This window comes from Anoplolepis gracilipes, chromosome 4 (assembly GCF_047496725.1).
Source record: "Anoplolepis gracilipes chromosome 4, ASM4749672v1, whole genome shotgun sequence".
Classification (NCBI taxonomy): Eukaryota; Metazoa; Arthropoda; class Insecta; order Hymenoptera; family Formicidae; genus Anoplolepis; species Anoplolepis gracilipes.
In genome coordinates, this window is record NC_132973.1 from 1,816,355 (window position 1) to 1,831,402 (window position 15,048).

A 15,048-nucleotide genomic window follows, 5' to 3' on the forward strand; every position below is an offset into this window, starting at 1 on the left:
AGTACTGTTGTCAATCTGTCGATTGCATATACCAACACATAACGTATCGGTGTAGCAGGTAGACAATGTGTCGAGGTCCTGACTCAGAAAGAAAAAATACGGCTGCCCTCATGGAAAGTGGGACGTGCTACTTTTAAATAGTCTTCTCTCATATGGCTCGGTTTATTATTGCGCGATCCAGATTCGCGGCAGATGCCTATGAGATGAAGCAAAAGGCAGAGGAAATTGTAAATATCCTGAGAATATACCAAAAGAACGAAAGATCTAATCACTGTATATTAATTTAGATAATGAAGACAATGAAGATTCGAGGAATAGAAGTGGAATAAAAGTTTAGAGGAGTTTGAGAGAATATGACGGTTGCTCTTTCTCTCTCTAAGATAATTTTATTAAATTAATTAAAAATAACAATAGAAATTGAACAGGACATGATATAAAAATGATACACTTTCACAAAAAAAAATGGGCGGACTGCGTTCCAGTGATCTGTATAACAAAAAGAAAATGACAAAATCTTTCATCAGCGATGACGAGATATACGCATAATTCTATTACGTTACGTAATTTGAGTCGATTCAAAGAGGATCATTTATTGGCTGGATGGCGGTCCAATGAGTCATGTTTAAAATTAAGTTCTGCGCGCTTCCACCCGTGGCTACAATCTCCCTTGTGTCAAAGATACGTAGGCGTTTTTTCGAAAGCACGCGATGATGATTTCCTCTCTATATCCGCGACGTTACCCCAAATGTAGCTACTTACTCATCAAATTATAATTTTACACCAAATATCAAATACCTAATCTCTAATTCATAATTTGCCGATGAATTATATAGATATATTTTTTTTTATATGTGTATTTCTCTCTAACACTACTAATTAACAATGATGATAACAATGAAATATGTAAATGAAAAAGAATCTGAGGTGTTCACCCAGATCCCAGATGTATTCTATTCGAATCAAGACCGATTCCTTTGTAAGTCTCATTATCGTCGCTTGGTGTAGGTACGCGGTTGGCCGGAACGCGACTTGAAGAACTTCCTTCCAGCTGACGTAACTTCTGCCTCTTGCTGCACACAGGAGAAACCATAAAAAAATCAATGAGGACGTTTCTACCTTATAATTCGTTATATTACTTTAATATCTCGAGTAACGACGAAGTGAATGGAAGGATGAATAAGATTATATATTAAAAAAACTCACTCATTCGCTCTCACTTTCACTTATTTCAATAGCCTACTCTAACCCGTGCAAAAGATGTCATTATCATCGTTCGTTTATGTTTCGCCTTTACTTATATTTTTTTTTTTTTATTAATTATTTTTTAATTTAATATTAAATGTCTGTACCTCCTTTTGATTTTCCTTCGAAGTACTGATATTCATCGAGTATGCGAAAATCGGCGGCGATGGCTCATCTTTCTCATCGTCCGTAAATGTGAAAATCTTAAACATGATTTAAAGAATCGGGATAATTTATAAGAGCGGCATAAAATTTGATATTATATTAATTTCATATTCCGCGAAGCGGAATAATCGATAACAATTAGCATTAATCGCTAGCATTCACTTACGTTAGGCTGAGACATGGTAAATTCACTCTTAGATTTTCGATGCTCGATTGATTTCATCTGCGATGCTTCCGTGGTTGCTTTTAACTTCTCCTGAAGATCCTCGTTGCGCTGCATAATTAATTTATATTCGTGCTTTAACTCGCTATTCTCCGTTCTTATTTTTATCAAGGACTTGTTCAACGCGGTATTCTCTTTTCTGACATTATTAATCATATTATTCAGAGAATCTGTAGTCTTTTTCAACTCCAATAATTGTGATTCATAATTACTCTTCAAGGCCGACACTTCTTCGGCATGCTTGGCTTGCGCGTTTTCATACAAAATTTCCGTGTTCTAGAAGTAAAAAATAGATTTAAGAAGCTTATTGAGTAGATTTTTTGAGCATAAACTTTTATCTTAATGCAATAAGTTTGTTCGCATTTTTTACCTTAATCTTCATATTTTCTCGTTTTATAATTTCTTCCTTCTCCTTTTGCAGAACTTTCAGTTGTTGCTCAAGTTCGGTATTGGTAAGTTCACCGGTGCTCTTAGTTATTTCTAAAATATTTTGTATCTCAACATTTTTCTTCTGTGCAGACTGCAAGTTTTCTTGCGCCTTCGAAAGTTTATTTGCGAGATCCTTGGAATAATTTACTTCGTTAGTTAATTTCTTCTCCATTCTGTTTACATCATTAATGAATTTGTTCTCCCTTTGTTTTATTGCGCTTAATACTGCCTCTAAAGTCTGGATCTAAAAAATATAATATTCTATCACTAATAAAAAAATGTCAGAATTAATGCCTTCACATGCAATTTACCTTTTCCGTTTTCGCACACGATTCTTTCTCCCACATAATTTGCTTCTCTGTTAATATTTCATATTTAGTATTTACCTCGTTGTAATTCGTTCGCATCATTTCCATTTCGTTTCTATTATAATAAAGATAATTTTAAACAGAGTTATAACAATATTATAAAACAATAATGTAAAAGATATTTTCAAAATATCGAATAAATTTTATTTAAATACTCACTTATACGTGAGAATTTCATCCTGAAGTTTTGAGAGAAGAGTATCTTTTTGTACGATCGTTTCTGTAATATTACTCTTGTCTTGTTCGAGCATGTTCATTCGTGATTGTAAACTTTCAATTTCCGATAACAATCGTTCTTGTTCCTGAAAAATATTTATTATTAAGCAGAATTATGTCTTTACGGATTAATTAAAAAAGAAAGGAAGAAAAAAGAAAACAAGGAAAAATGCGATTGTACTTCGACAAGTATTTTCTTCTCTTCAGCATGTGCTCTCGTCAAGTTACTTTTCTGCGAATGAAATTCGTGCTCGGCATTTTCTACTTGTTTTTGCAATTTATTTGTCTCTGTCGATATATATTGCATCCTTAAAAAATGATTTAGTTGTTATGTCACCGTTTCATATGATGATTTATCAGTTTGACTTGATAACTTACTTTTCTTCTTGAAGCAGCAATTTGTTTTCCAGTTGTGCAGCTGATTTTGCGATGTCGCATTTTTCTTTCTCAGTTATTTGTAATTGCGATTTTAAATTTTCATTTTCTAATATCAAGCGTTGCTGTTCCTGTAAAAGAAAAGTTAAAATTTTCAATAAAAATTTATAACATAAAAAAATCACGAAATTCCTTTAAAAAATTGTGATACATACTTGCACGAGTGTCAGCTTTTCCTTTGTATACGTGTTCAATTCATTCTTCTGCGACTGTAGTTCGTATTCAGAATTTTCCAACTGTTTGTATATTTTATTCTGCTCCATCATCGCCTCCTGTAATCTGATTCGAAAAATCATCTTGATAATCTCTCTCTTTCTCTCTCATCATTTATTTATGTGACAAATTATTTACAGTACGAAAATTACCTTTCTTCCCGCAGCGTCAATGCATTTTTTAATTGCGTAACACGATCCTCCAGATCTACAATTATAAAATTAATCGTACAGCAAACATTTTTGCACGCGATTAAGATTCGAATAATTCAAACTATAGGAGCGCACCTTTTGATTTCACGTTGCTCGATTGCAACTTCTGGATAGTTTCTTGTTGTTTCAGAATCACGTTGTCATATGTAGAGGACAAAATAACGCGTTGCTGTTGACAGATGGCGAGGATCTCGCTGATGTAGTTGAAATATTCCGTGATGGTCTGGATAGATTCCCAAGTGGCGTTTAATCTGTCGCGTCGAAAGAAAAATTAAATTGCAGGACGCGCGCAAGAGATCGTGCGAAAAACAAACTGGAAAATTTTACTTCATCCGAATCTCCTCCTTGTTGCGCGTTTCTGATTCCAAGGAGGTGGACAAAAAGGCTGCCTCTTCCTGGCTTTCCTTCAGCTTCCGCCTCAGATCTTGAATAATGCGCTCCCGCTTCTGCACAGTATGTTGCGCATTTTCCTGCGTGCTCACATTTTCAGTCACCTGCTATATTTTTGCTATTTGTTAAAAGGCGTTACTCTAATAAAATTGAATTTTGATAAGAGAGGGAACGAAGCGCAAACCTCTTGCGCTTGATGCGGATCATTTCCCGTTCGTTTCGTCCATTGCCCGATCAACATGTCGATAAACTTGACATTCGGCGTATTTGCATGAGCATTCTCAGAAGCTGTAAATATTTAAAAAATATTAAAAATTACAATAGCTCGGTAGAAATCCAAGTTTAATATTTACCTTCTTGCATCTTTAATGTTTTTTTTTTTTTAATATCGGAATTGTACAATCGCGTTCTATTTTGTTCTACTTGACGACAGATATTGTTGCAAAAATCCGTTGACCGAATCAACTTCAAGTCTTTTTGCTATAACACAATAGTTTTTTTTTTTTTTTTTTTTTTTTTTTTTCAAAACACACAATATAAATTATTATATTATTCTTGGAAAAGGAAAACAAAAATCTTACAATTAATGCTAATATGATATTTAGTAATTTCAGTGCTATTCTATATTATATATATTACATTTGCCGCATGCAAACGTATTGTAACGTCCTCTAGCGGTGTATCGTGCAAACTTCTTGCAAACAACTCCAAAGTCCGAAGGATATATGTCAAATCACAACAATCTTCTAGATTATGTATATTTATTCTACATGGCGTTTCACCAAGTTATTACTTTGAAGTTAATATTTCTCGCAAATGTGTTTGTTAACGCTTATACGCACGTCGAATTAGAAAATTGCAGACTCGATAAATTTTGTATACACATATATATATATATATATATATAAATACTATTTCTTTTATATTCTGAAAAATATTCTGAGAAATTTACAGAAAATATATTTTCAATATTATTTTCATAGATTTAAAGTGTGCTGGTAACTTGAAGTAAAATCTATCAAAGACAGATTGAAAGAAAGAACTAACCATGGCAGGGATATTTGAACAAATCAAGCTGCTTTATGATCAAGCATTATATTCAAATGTCATCTCTCTAACAAACTTGGTGTTGTCTCTCAGCGAGCATAATGCTGATATGTTACCTGGTTACACCAAGTTTCATGTGTATGTCTATTATGCGGATGCTCACTTCTATCTAGGCAAGTATCGCAGAGCAGAGACTCTCTACAAGAAGGCTCTGCAGTTTCGCAAGTGTCTGCTAAAATCTAAAGGCACAGGAAAATCTTTATTGGATGGACAAAAGGATCTACCGTCAGATGTGAATATAAAGTATCAGATACATCTATGTCTGGTGAAATCGAAAAACATGCAGGAAGCATTGCAAGTATTACAGAGCATCCCTGGCAAGCAACGTACCGCCAAAGTAAATATGGCACTGGCCAAGATGTTTTATGAACAGGGAATGGAACGATCCGCTATTACTACATATAAGGAAGTTCTAAGGGAATGTCCGCTGGCTCTGGAAGCGGCCGAAGGTCTCCTGTCCTTAGGAGTGAAAGGTGTAGAAGTCAACTCCCTGATTGTCAACTCTGTCTCAAATTCAATGAATCTGGAGTGGCTTAACACCTGGATCAAGGCACATGCTCACATTCACAATAGAGAATACACTCATGCTGTGACCACGTTGAGGTCATTGGATAATGTTGTTCTACTCAGGGATAATTTCAATCTTTTAACTATCATGGGCAAGTGTTACTATTACGCAGGTGACGATAAGAATGCTATGCTATGTCTAAAGCGAGCCCGAATTATCGAACCTGATATAACAAAAGGGTAATACAAGTTTCAAGTATTGTTTGTAATATTTTGTCAAAAAATATTTTTCATAGGAATATTTATCATTTGTCTACAGAGTGGATATATATGCTGCGATTCTATACAAGATGCACTATATCAAAGACTTGGAACGACTGATACCGGCGATAACTGCTAACAACGAATGCACTGGCGAGATCTATGTGGCTATGGCGTACTCCTTATATGCCGCTAGGAAATTCAGTAGAGCAAACACTCTTACTGCTCAAGCATTGAATTTAAATCCGAATGACATAGAGGCTACCATATTACGTGGTAACATTTTCATCGAGCAGAAAAAGTATCAGGACGCGTTGTTCTTTTTCAGACACGCAGTGCAATTGAAACCCTATAGATATGAGCCACATAAAGGCTTAGTAGATTGTCTCGTCGGGATGCACAGACTGCGAGAGGCTTTGAATATCGCCAGCAGCTCTTGCAAACAACTTGGACATACCGCAAGGGTTCTAACGGTGAGTTAAAGTCTGAAAGAAATCCCGAATACATTATAATGCATTTTTATATTTTCAGTTATACGCATCCGTTTTAATGAAAGATCCCGTATCAGTGAGTAAGGCCAAGAATCTTCTTGAAAAAGCATTGTCCCAAGATGAAATCTATTTACCCGCGGTATATTTGCTTGCGGAGATATATGAACAAGAAATGAATTTAGAAGCAGCTATTGAATTGCTCGAAAGACAGGTGGAAAATAATTCTACCTGTAAACTTCATCAAACTTTGGGAGACTTGTGGGCAAGAGTGCACAACGAAGAGAAAGCTTTAGATCATTACACCATAGCTCTGAGGTATATTTCACATTTCTATAATCATTAATCTATATTATGAATCTAGATGAAGCTTTTTTATTTTTTATTTTCAGTTTGGACCCAAGCAACAGGAGAGCTCTAGAGGGAATGCACAGGCTAGACAATTCCTCTAGTAAACTAGACTCTGCGTATTATATGACTGTTGGTGAGGAACAGGCTGATACAACTTACGATGTTGGTGATGGTCTACCAGACACTGACAATGACGAGGCACCCGAAGAGAGCGAAACCGAAGCCATTTGGTCAGATATGGACTTGGAAGCCAACAGCCAGTAACCATTTTCGTTGTAAAGAGACTAGTAACCAATTAAAATCGATCGATCTTTCATGTTGCTTGATTTAACGATCGATTAAAGCCAATTTTCTTAAGAAAGGATCTTGTAAGCATAATTCCATACACATTAAATGAAATGAGACTGATGGTTATGATTAGATGAACTTAATGGAATAAAACAAAATGTATAATTTTCATTTTTTTATTCATATCAGATAATAAGATTTGTTTGACATAATTCTATTAACAATTTTGTCATTTATAAAATTAATTGCTCTGAAATAATATTCTCTCCTTCAAAGTATATACAGTAGAATGCATTTAATTGTTCTAATCTGTTCCCTTGAAAAGGAATTTTTATATTGTATTTATTATAAGATATATATTTATATGTGTATATGAATTTTTAAAATTTTGTTATATATTATTTGTAATTGACTTTCATTCTTAATTTTTATTAATGTTTTTTTTTTTTTTTTTTTTTTTCATCTTTATTTCGATGTAAGAAACGCGCGCTAAATATGTATAATGCGCATGCGCGTAGCGGTTCGTTGCGCTAGCGGCTAGCGCTAGTGGCAGTGATCTGTGACTGTGATGGTAAGTGTCTCGTTGTGTTTCGTTTGATCTCTATAAGTTCGGTGAATAAAAAAAACTTTACTGTAAAGCTTTTTGTATAAGAATGTATATTCAATAAAAGAAACGAAAGCAGACTAGATTTCTTTCGTAAAGTAATTCAAAATAAATTGTAAATCCAAAATGGAAGAAAGTAAAAAGATTTCGTTTAGTTTTGTAAAATCGGTGAAAAAACCACTACTGGACAAACAGGTGCCACATGAGGAGAAAAAAGTGGAATATATTGAATGCCTCGATGAAAAGGCGATTAAAGTGATCGGGTAAGTCGAGGAAATTCATTGTAACGAGAAAATCAATGCAATCGTGTGTACACACACCTCCGCATGAAAAAACTAACCTAACCTTACTACGAACATGTACTTTAAATAGCAATTGATTTCCGTATTTCAAATTTTGTTGCCTTATCTCCTTCATTCTCCTTCTTTTCAATTTTAACTAATAATTATTATATAATTCTTATGATTAAAACATGAAATATTAATATAATATAATTTAATGTAATAAATGTGAAATTTTACTTTATCATACTTTTATTGCATAAAATTTAATAAATATTATTTTTAATAAATTGAATTAAATGCGTATATAATTTATACATCATAATTTTTATAAACAAATAATTTAAGATTTAATAGATTCTACGATAATACAAGTATATTTAATAAAAATATTTTTGTTTAGGAAAGAAGAAGAGAAAAAGGAACCTCTTGTTATCCCATTATTGAAATCTCAGACTTGGCATGATAGAATTATTAATAAAGTAAATGCCGATATCTATACTAAACAAAAATTAAAGAGTAAAAATGAAGTTTCTAATATTCAACAAGCTGTTTCTAATATACAAATAAAAACAATATCACCTGATGAAAATGAAAGTAAATTAGATGAACAAGCAGCTAAAGAAATTATAGAAGATCTCCAGTCGATAGAAGAAAAAGATAATGTAAACAATTTAACTTTACCCTTAATAAAAGGACAAACTTTAAATGGCGCAGAGGAAGTAAGTTATTAAACTAATAATATTATATTAATAATATATTGTCATAAAATCAAATCATAGAAATTATGTACATACTTAATATTTTTATTTTTTATGCAGAGTATATTAGAAGATTATGAGAAAGTGCCAATAGAAGACTTTGGAACAGCTATGTTGCGAGGTATGGGATGGAAATCTGGAGGAGGGATTGGAAAAAATCCAAAGTAAGAGCTTTTCTTTCATAGAAATTAATATGTGTACTGCGTATTTATGACATTTTTTATTGCACACATTTTTAGATACAAATTATTTATATTTTTTTCATATTCTTATATATTATTTTTTTGTAGACTTGTAACAACTATTGTACCTGAAGTACGGCCAGTAGGAATGGGACTTGGTGCGGATAAGATAGCACTGCAAAAACTAGGTGGAAACGTTAAAAAAGAAGAGGAAGAATTAAAAATAGAAAAAGGAAGTTTTATAAAAATCATTGTTGGCAAGCGATCCAACACATATGGCCAAGTAGAAGGTTTTGACGATGCGGGAAGATTAATTGTAAAAATGACATTAAATGGAAATATTATTTCTGTGAACGAGTGCATAGTACAAGCAGTAACAAAAGCAGAATATTTGAAAAATTCTAAGGTTTTAAGTTAGTAAATTATTTTTTAGAAATTTTTTAAAAATTAAATATATGTCAAATATATATATCTATATACATAAACATACATATAATTTTTTTTTTACAATTTTTAACTTGTAATTTAATAAACAAATTAATAAACTGATTATAACAATTACTATAATTTCTTGGCTTTTTTTGAAATTATATTGAATTATAAAGAGCACAAAAGGAGAAATCATGCGGAAAGATTTTTACATTCTTGGATTTTAATAAATAACCAATTTTTTTATCAATTGTAATATAATATCCATTTTGTAATATAATATTCATTGGAAACAAGTATCAAATTATATATCAGACTGTTTTACAAATTTCTCTTTTTACATAAATTTTATTTGCAAGAATATATATGCTGTATTATATGAATATACTATTCTGTTATAGAAATAATGAAATTATAATTTTCTTCTTTTCCAACAACTTGTCTTTTTACTAGTTGTTTAGATCTTGTTTTAAAAACTGCTTTAGATTTAAAATTAAAAAATTGCAAATATTTTTTAAATTACCAGAATATTAATACAAAAAAAGACATTTTTATTTCAATATCAATCTATAATCTATATCATCAAAATAGTAATATGCAGAAAATTAGGTTATTTTAATATGTAATAAAAAAAATGATTTCTTTTGCTTCTGTAGTAGTTCAATATGGTTACAACATAGGACCAAGAGCATATTAAAAATATGGAAAATATATGAATATTCAACTATATATATTTGGCTATCATATCTGTTTAAAAATTTTTATTTCTTAACACTTGTACACTTTATTAATGTAATTTTAATCTTTAGTATATTAATGAATCTAATTTCAGATGCTGCTAAGTATGAAGAACATAAAAACAAGGAAGATGGAAATAAACAGAAATCTTTAGATTATTTCAATAGTAAGGAGGACAGTGATTCAGATGTATTTGAAAGGAAAAGAAAACATAAGAAAAAAGATTATGAATATAAAACAAAGAAATCAAAGGAGCGGCAAAAGGATTCATCTTCTGAGAGTAGTGACAATAAGAAAAATAGAAAACGAAGGCGTTCCAGTAGTAGTGATAGAACAAAAAAAGCAAAGAAGTCTAAAAAACACAAAGGAAAAGATAAAGAACGAGAACGACGGAGCGATAAAGTAACTGAACCTTATGTCAAAAGAAAATCTAAAAAACACAGGTCTCGATCATCTAGTAGACGATAATATATATAAATCCCGTGTATGTTTTATTTCATACAGATTTATATAACATTATTTGTATGTCTTTTTAATAAAACTTATTTTTCCATATGGCTTAATTTTTGGATAAACTTCTTTTAAAGTCATTTTTTTCTATTAATATAATTTTGGGCACAAAATAAAATGTAATATTCAAGTGGAGTTTTACCAATGAAAAAATTCAAGCCATATTATAGATATTATTTTTTTTAATTTAAATTTTTATCATCAAAACTCGATGTATACAAACTAGAGTAATTTTCTTAATAAAATGTTTACATGTATCCTATTTTAATAGGGAAAAGTTTTTCATTTTTAAAAATTTATTGTTAAAAAAAAGATTGACGAAGAATTCTGCACAAGATTAAATAATTCAAGATTTGTTACTTGACAAATATTTATATGTATAATATAAAAAAATACACAGTGCTTCTTACTGTGCTGTACTTGGCTAAGACTACCTCTTAATAAATCTCATTATCATCGTGCGATAACTCGAAAAACAAAGATATTTTAAAAATCATTAAGAGACATAAGAAAGAAACATCTTTAAGATATTTTTTAAACATGCATGTTGTCTGGAAATAATCATCAAATATTTTGAAATTGCGTTAAGCTCTCTCTCTCTCTCTTTTGCATTTTTATATGGACATATAATTAAATGCGTGATAGAAGGAAAAATAATCTTATTTTCCTCTAACGTAGATAATTCTCTGAATTCTCAGTTTTCCTTATCATAGAGATAAGGAACACACTGATACCAGATTCAAATAGAAGAGGGAAGACGCTGACACACGCTACCGTAATGGTGGGGGAAATGACGCACACCTACGCAATCGCATGCGTACATACATGTGTTACGTGGCAGTATGCAGTACGCGGTCGTGGGTTGTGCTTGTGTGCGTCAGTGAGGTTTCTTCCACTACGGTAGTGTGTGTTAGAGTCTTCTATCTGGCATCAGGCACCAGTGTAAAGAAACTCAACCTGTTATGTTGCGTGCGAACACCGTGCTACGCGGAATAAGAACGATGACAAGTAAGTGGTTTAACAATTATCTGTATTTCGTTGACAAGTGAAATTCAGAATTGCGAGTGAGTTTGTTGTATATTTACATAATAAAAACAAAGAAAAAAGTGAAAAACATATGCGTAATTAATATACGCATATATAACGTATATATTTGTTATGTCATGTGCTCCCACTATCTGCAATATGAATTCGTATAGGTTATAGGCTGGATTTCATACATTTTTACTTGAAAAACATTTGTAAAACTTTTTGTTATTTTAGGTTAGATTTTGGTAGGTGATACAAACTTTAAGATCCCCTTAATTACAATATAGTTTGAAATGACCATGACGTTGACAGAAGAATTAATAGGAAAACGCGTTATTAAGGGGATAACGAAGTATGTATTTCAGCATTGCGTTTGGCATTGGTACAGCTGACCGTAGGCGATGACAAGCCGGCGAATGTGTCACGTGCCGTTTCTTTCATCGAGCGCGCGAAACAGCATGAACGTGCCGATATCGTAGTATTGCCGGAATGTTTCAACTCTCCATATGGAACATGTAATTATTCTATAAAATATTTATCAAACTTACGTGTAATATATATCTAGTATTACATGAGGCATTTTAGAAATACTTATCTAAATATGCATTTAAAAGATATGATGAATTTGAAATATCAAACTTACGTAAAATATAATATATATAATATTATATCCAAAATAATGACTCTAATTATAAGAAATGTTTTTCCTTATTAGAACCGCAATAAAATAATATAATTGGTTTTTGAAATCGTACAAATCTTTATTTCTAATAATTTTTGTTTCTTTGAAAAAAACAAGATATTTGGACACATTCTTTTAAATCATGAGTTTATTTGAAAAAGAAGAAAACAATCTTTTTATGTTGCACATGTTCACCTAATAAGTCTACATTTTTAAAATATTTACAGATTTTTTTGTCTATCTCTCTCTTCCTCTGTGATAAAGCTTTAAAAATATTCCTATTAAAAGTAAGAGAGTCTGTATTATATATTAAAAGAAGAGAAAATTTTTTAATAATAAAATATTGCATTTTGTGTCAAATAATTGTATATATATATACATGCCATTTATTCGTATATCATGTCGCGTTAATGTTGAAATGAATAGCTCATTTCGCGAGATATGCTGAGAGCATTCCTGACGGCGAGACAAGCGCGGTTTTATCAGAGGCTGCGAAAAAAAACAATGTTTATGTGGTCGCTGGTACGATACCGGAGAGGGATAATGAAAAGTTATACAATACTTGCACCATATGGGCACCTGACGGAAAACTCATAGCCAAGCACAGGAAGGTAAAGATTAATTTTAAACAGGCATATATGTATACAGAAAATATTTCAAAAGTATTCTTTAAAATATTAAGCACGTATATTGTTTTCTTATTAATTATAGTCTACATTTTTAAATATTAATAAAAGTAATTTTATTCAAAAAAATATATTTTATATATTCAAAAATGTTTTAATATTAATATGATATTATAAAATAAGTATGTAAAAAAAACGTGTTATAGAGGATTATGAAAATATTTTAAAGTATTTGTATGCATATATAATTTAAAATAAATATAATTTAAAATAAATGCTATTGTATACGTGAGACAATGTGCATTTTCTTGTTTGTAGATGCATTTGTTCGATATCGATATTAAAGGCAAAATCACTTTTCGCGAGAGCGATTCGCTGTCGCCTGGTAATTCCCTTACTACCTTTGAAGCGAAAGGCTGCAAAATCGGCATCGGCATTTGCTATGATATCAGATTTGAGGAAATGGCACGTCTGTATAGAAACAAAGGTGAACAAATATTAGACGGAAAATGTCAAAGTTTAATTCATTGTAAAAACACGGCAGAATTTAACAAGATTTTCACCATCACTGACGCTCAAAGCTGTGGTTTAAACTTTTATTATTTTTTGAAAAAAGATCATTGCGTTATGATAAATATGTTAATGCGTTAATTATGCAGATAACTTAAATATGATTATGGTAACTTTTATATTCTTTGAAACTTTCACGAGAAAAGAAACTGATTAAAACTTCATATTATCATTCTTTATTGTTCGCTATTGATTTCGTCTTATTCGTGATATCAGGTTGTCAGATGTTGATATACCCGGCGGCATTTAATATGACCACTGGCCCGTTGCATTGGTCATTATTACAGCGTGCCAGAGCAAATGACAATCAATTATACGTAGCCTGCGTATCGCCGGCACGTGGTTCACCGCCTGGATACGTCGCTTGGGGGCATACTCAGTTAACTAACCCTTGGGGAGAAATCCTTGACGAGTTGGAAGCTGACGAAGGCATGGTGGTCTCTGACATAGGTAATTAATCCTCTCAAACTAGAACAACGGCCAAGTGAGACTTAATGTTGTATACAGAGAAAACATTATACTGAAAATTATACAACTTTGTAATTGTGAAACATATTAACATATAAGAGAAATCACGATATTTTTGTTTAATATAATATTATATACGTGTTATAAAAGAATTTTTTCATTTAAGAGAAGAGAATGTATTATATGTTTCATTAATTTAATTAATATTTAAAGTAATTTGTATTGTCTATAAAATTTTGTCCGTTCATTATGTTATGAGAATTAGAATATTTTCAAATACCCTCTTGTAAGAAATATTTTCGAACTGCATCCAAGACAATAATTATGGATACGTTAAATGATATAAAAATTAATGTATGTGTATAAGTAAGAAATAATATTATATTGCATTTTATACACATTGAAATATGTAATACATTATCAACACAGATTTGAAAATCGTGGACGAAGTCAGAGCGCAAATTCCGACGTTCAATCAACGACGTACAGATTTGTATGATACTATTTGGAAAGGGGAAGATTAGGAAGATGTAACGTATGGCGTTATGCACCATTAAGCAATTTTGTACGGCAACAAGCTCAATAACGGTGGGCGATCTAAATTTTATACTCCAATACACCTGTCGATAAACTTTCTCGTATCGAGGTCACACACGAGACTAGGAGAGAAACACGCGACGCGTATATTGTATATATATATTACAGGTATGTATAAGTATAATCATCGGTTTCTGTATGAATAAACTTTATATTCTTCGATGTATATATATTCAAATTCTCTTATATTTATCCTATCATTAAATATATTCCCTGTTATCGATATACCTGTAGAAAACGATATATCTCTTTGTCGATCGAGGAAAATCAAAGGAAGATTAAAACTAGAAAATTATTATCATAGGTTCTGATTCATTTAGAGGTCATTTATTAATTAAATTTTATTGTAATATATGGATTCCGATTCATTCATACATAAAAGGCCCCTTGATTAGTACATGACATAATTACAATCGAAAGTAATTACGTATATTATAGTAATATTAAAGCTATTGTCTAGCTATTTACATTTGAAATTTGTGTATATATATATATATATATATATATATATATATATATATATATATACACCTTATTTTTCTCTTTTGTAAATATTAATTTAAAATGTAAGCTTAGAGGAATTGGTCGAATAATTCTCTCCTGAATTGGAATAGGGAGAAGAAGAAGAGAGCAAAAATATAATGACGAGACGCGAAAAAAGGACAAGATTGCGCGT

General features: G+C 31.3%; 4 protein-coding genes across 6 annotated transcripts; 3 read left to right on the forward strand and 1 right to left on the reverse strand.

The window, feature by feature from the left end:
* Window positions 1–305: 305 nt before the first annotated feature.
* LOC140665456 (uncharacterized) lies at window positions 306–4,543 on the reverse strand. Of its 2 annotated transcripts, XM_072891609.1 has the most exons (15): window positions 4,475–4,543; window positions 4,247–4,373; window positions 4,078–4,181; window positions 3,831–4,000; window positions 3,579–3,754; window positions 3,444–3,498; window positions 3,234–3,357; window positions 3,022–3,149; window positions 2,825–2,951; window positions 2,587–2,729; window positions 2,371–2,482; window positions 2,001–2,303; window positions 1,574–1,906; window positions 1,350–1,445; window positions 307–1,070 (listed from the first exon to the last, which is right to left on the reverse strand). In XM_072891609.1, exons 2-15 carry the CDS (start codon window positions 4,254–4,256, stop codon window positions 987–989), a joined length of 1,965 nt encoding a protein of 654 aa, XP_072747710.1. In that variant the 5' UTR covers window positions 4,257–4,373; window positions 4,475–4,543; the 3' UTR covers window positions 307–986. The 2 variants fall into 2 exon arrangements, with proteins under 2 accessions (XP_072747711.1, XP_072747710.1); XM_072891610.1 differs by having other exon boundaries at window positions 306–1,070; window positions 3,831–3,997; window positions 4,247–4,506.
* Window positions 4,544–4,599: 56 nt separating this feature from the next.
* Apc7 (anaphase-promoting complex subunit 7) lies at window positions 4,600–7,580 on the forward strand. Of its 2 annotated transcripts, none has more exons than XM_072891612.1 (5): window positions 4,600–4,692; window positions 4,877–5,747; window positions 5,827–6,241; window positions 6,300–6,574; window positions 6,649–7,580. In XM_072891612.1, the coding sequence occupies exons 2-5, from the start codon at window positions 4,942–4,944 to the stop codon at window positions 6,869–6,871; spliced, it is 1,719 nt and encodes a 572-aa protein (XP_072747713.1). In that variant the 5' UTR covers window positions 4,600–4,692; window positions 4,877–4,941; the 3' UTR covers window positions 6,872–7,580. The 2 variants fall into 2 exon arrangements, with proteins under 2 accessions (XP_072747713.1, XP_072747712.1); XM_072891611.1 differs by having other exon boundaries at window positions 4,641–4,769.
* A 28-nt stretch (window positions 7,581–7,608) lies between these two features.
* LOC140665460 (G-patch domain and KOW motifs-containing protein-like) lies at window positions 7,609–10,515 on the forward strand. The gene is made up of 5 exons (XM_072891615.1): window positions 7,609–7,762; window positions 8,184–8,502; window positions 8,602–8,705; window positions 8,832–9,136; window positions 9,985–10,515. Exons 1-5 carry the CDS (start codon window positions 7,626–7,628, stop codon window positions 10,356–10,358), a joined length of 1,239 nt encoding a protein of 412 aa, XP_072747716.1. The 5' UTR covers window positions 7,609–7,625; the 3' UTR covers window positions 10,359–10,515.
* Window positions 10,516–11,240: 725 nt separating this feature from the next.
* On the forward strand, window positions 11,241–14,542 carry LOC140665459 (omega-amidase NIT2-like). The gene is made up of 6 exons (XM_072891614.1): window positions 11,241–11,408; window positions 11,795–11,944; window positions 12,538–12,722; window positions 13,056–13,224; window positions 13,524–13,757; window positions 14,205–14,542. Exons 1-6 carry the CDS (start codon window positions 11,363–11,365, stop codon window positions 14,297–14,299), a joined length of 879 nt encoding a protein of 292 aa, XP_072747715.1. The 5' UTR covers window positions 11,241–11,362; the 3' UTR covers window positions 14,300–14,542.
* Window positions 14,543–15,048: the final 506 nt, after the last annotated feature.

Bases quoted from the DNA above. Each gene is read 5' to 3' on its own strand.
- LOC140665456 (XM_072891609.1), bottom strand. The intron at 2,304-2,370 runs GTAAATTGCATG...TATATTTTTTAG, and splicing joins CGTGTGCGAAAACGGAAAAG to ATCCAGACTTTAGAGGCAGT. The intron at 1,071-1,349 runs GTACAGACATTT...TCCTGTGTGCAG, and splicing joins CGAAGGAAAATCAAAAGGAG to CAAGAGGCAGAAGTTACGTC.
- Apc7 (XM_072891612.1), top strand. From the start codon at position 4,942: ATGGCAGGGATATTTGAACAAATCAAGCTGCTTTATGATCAAGCATTA. The intron at 5,748-5,826 runs GTAATACAAGTT...ATTTGTCTACAG, and splicing joins GAACCTGATATAACAAAAGG to AGTGGATATATATGCTGCGA. The intron at 6,242-6,299 runs GTGAGTTAAAGT...TTATATTTTCAG, and splicing joins ATACCGCAAGGGTTCTAACG to TTATACGCATCCGTTTTAAT.
- LOC140665460 (XM_072891615.1), top strand. From the start codon at position 7,626: ATGGAAGAAAGTAAAAAGATTTCGTTTAGTTTTGTAAAATCGGTGAAA. The intron at 8,503-8,601 runs GTAAGTTATTAA...TTTTTTATGCAG, and splicing joins CTTTAAATGGCGCAGAGGAA to AGTATATTAGAAGATTATGA. The intron at 9,137-9,984 runs GTTAGTAAATTA...ATCTAATTTCAG, and splicing joins GAAAAATTCTAAGGTTTTAA to ATGCTGCTAAGTATGAAGAA.
- LOC140665459 (XM_072891614.1), top strand. From the start codon at position 11,363: ATGTTGCGTGCGAACACCGTGCTACGCGGAATAAGAACGATGACAA. The intron at 13,225-13,523 runs GTGAACAAATAT...TCGTGATATCAG, and splicing joins ACGTCTGTATAGAAACAAAG to GTTGTCAGATGTTGATATAC. The intron at 13,758-14,204 runs GTAATTAATCCT...TTATCAACACAG, and splicing joins CATGGTGGTCTCTGACATAG to ATTTGAAAATCGTGGACGAA.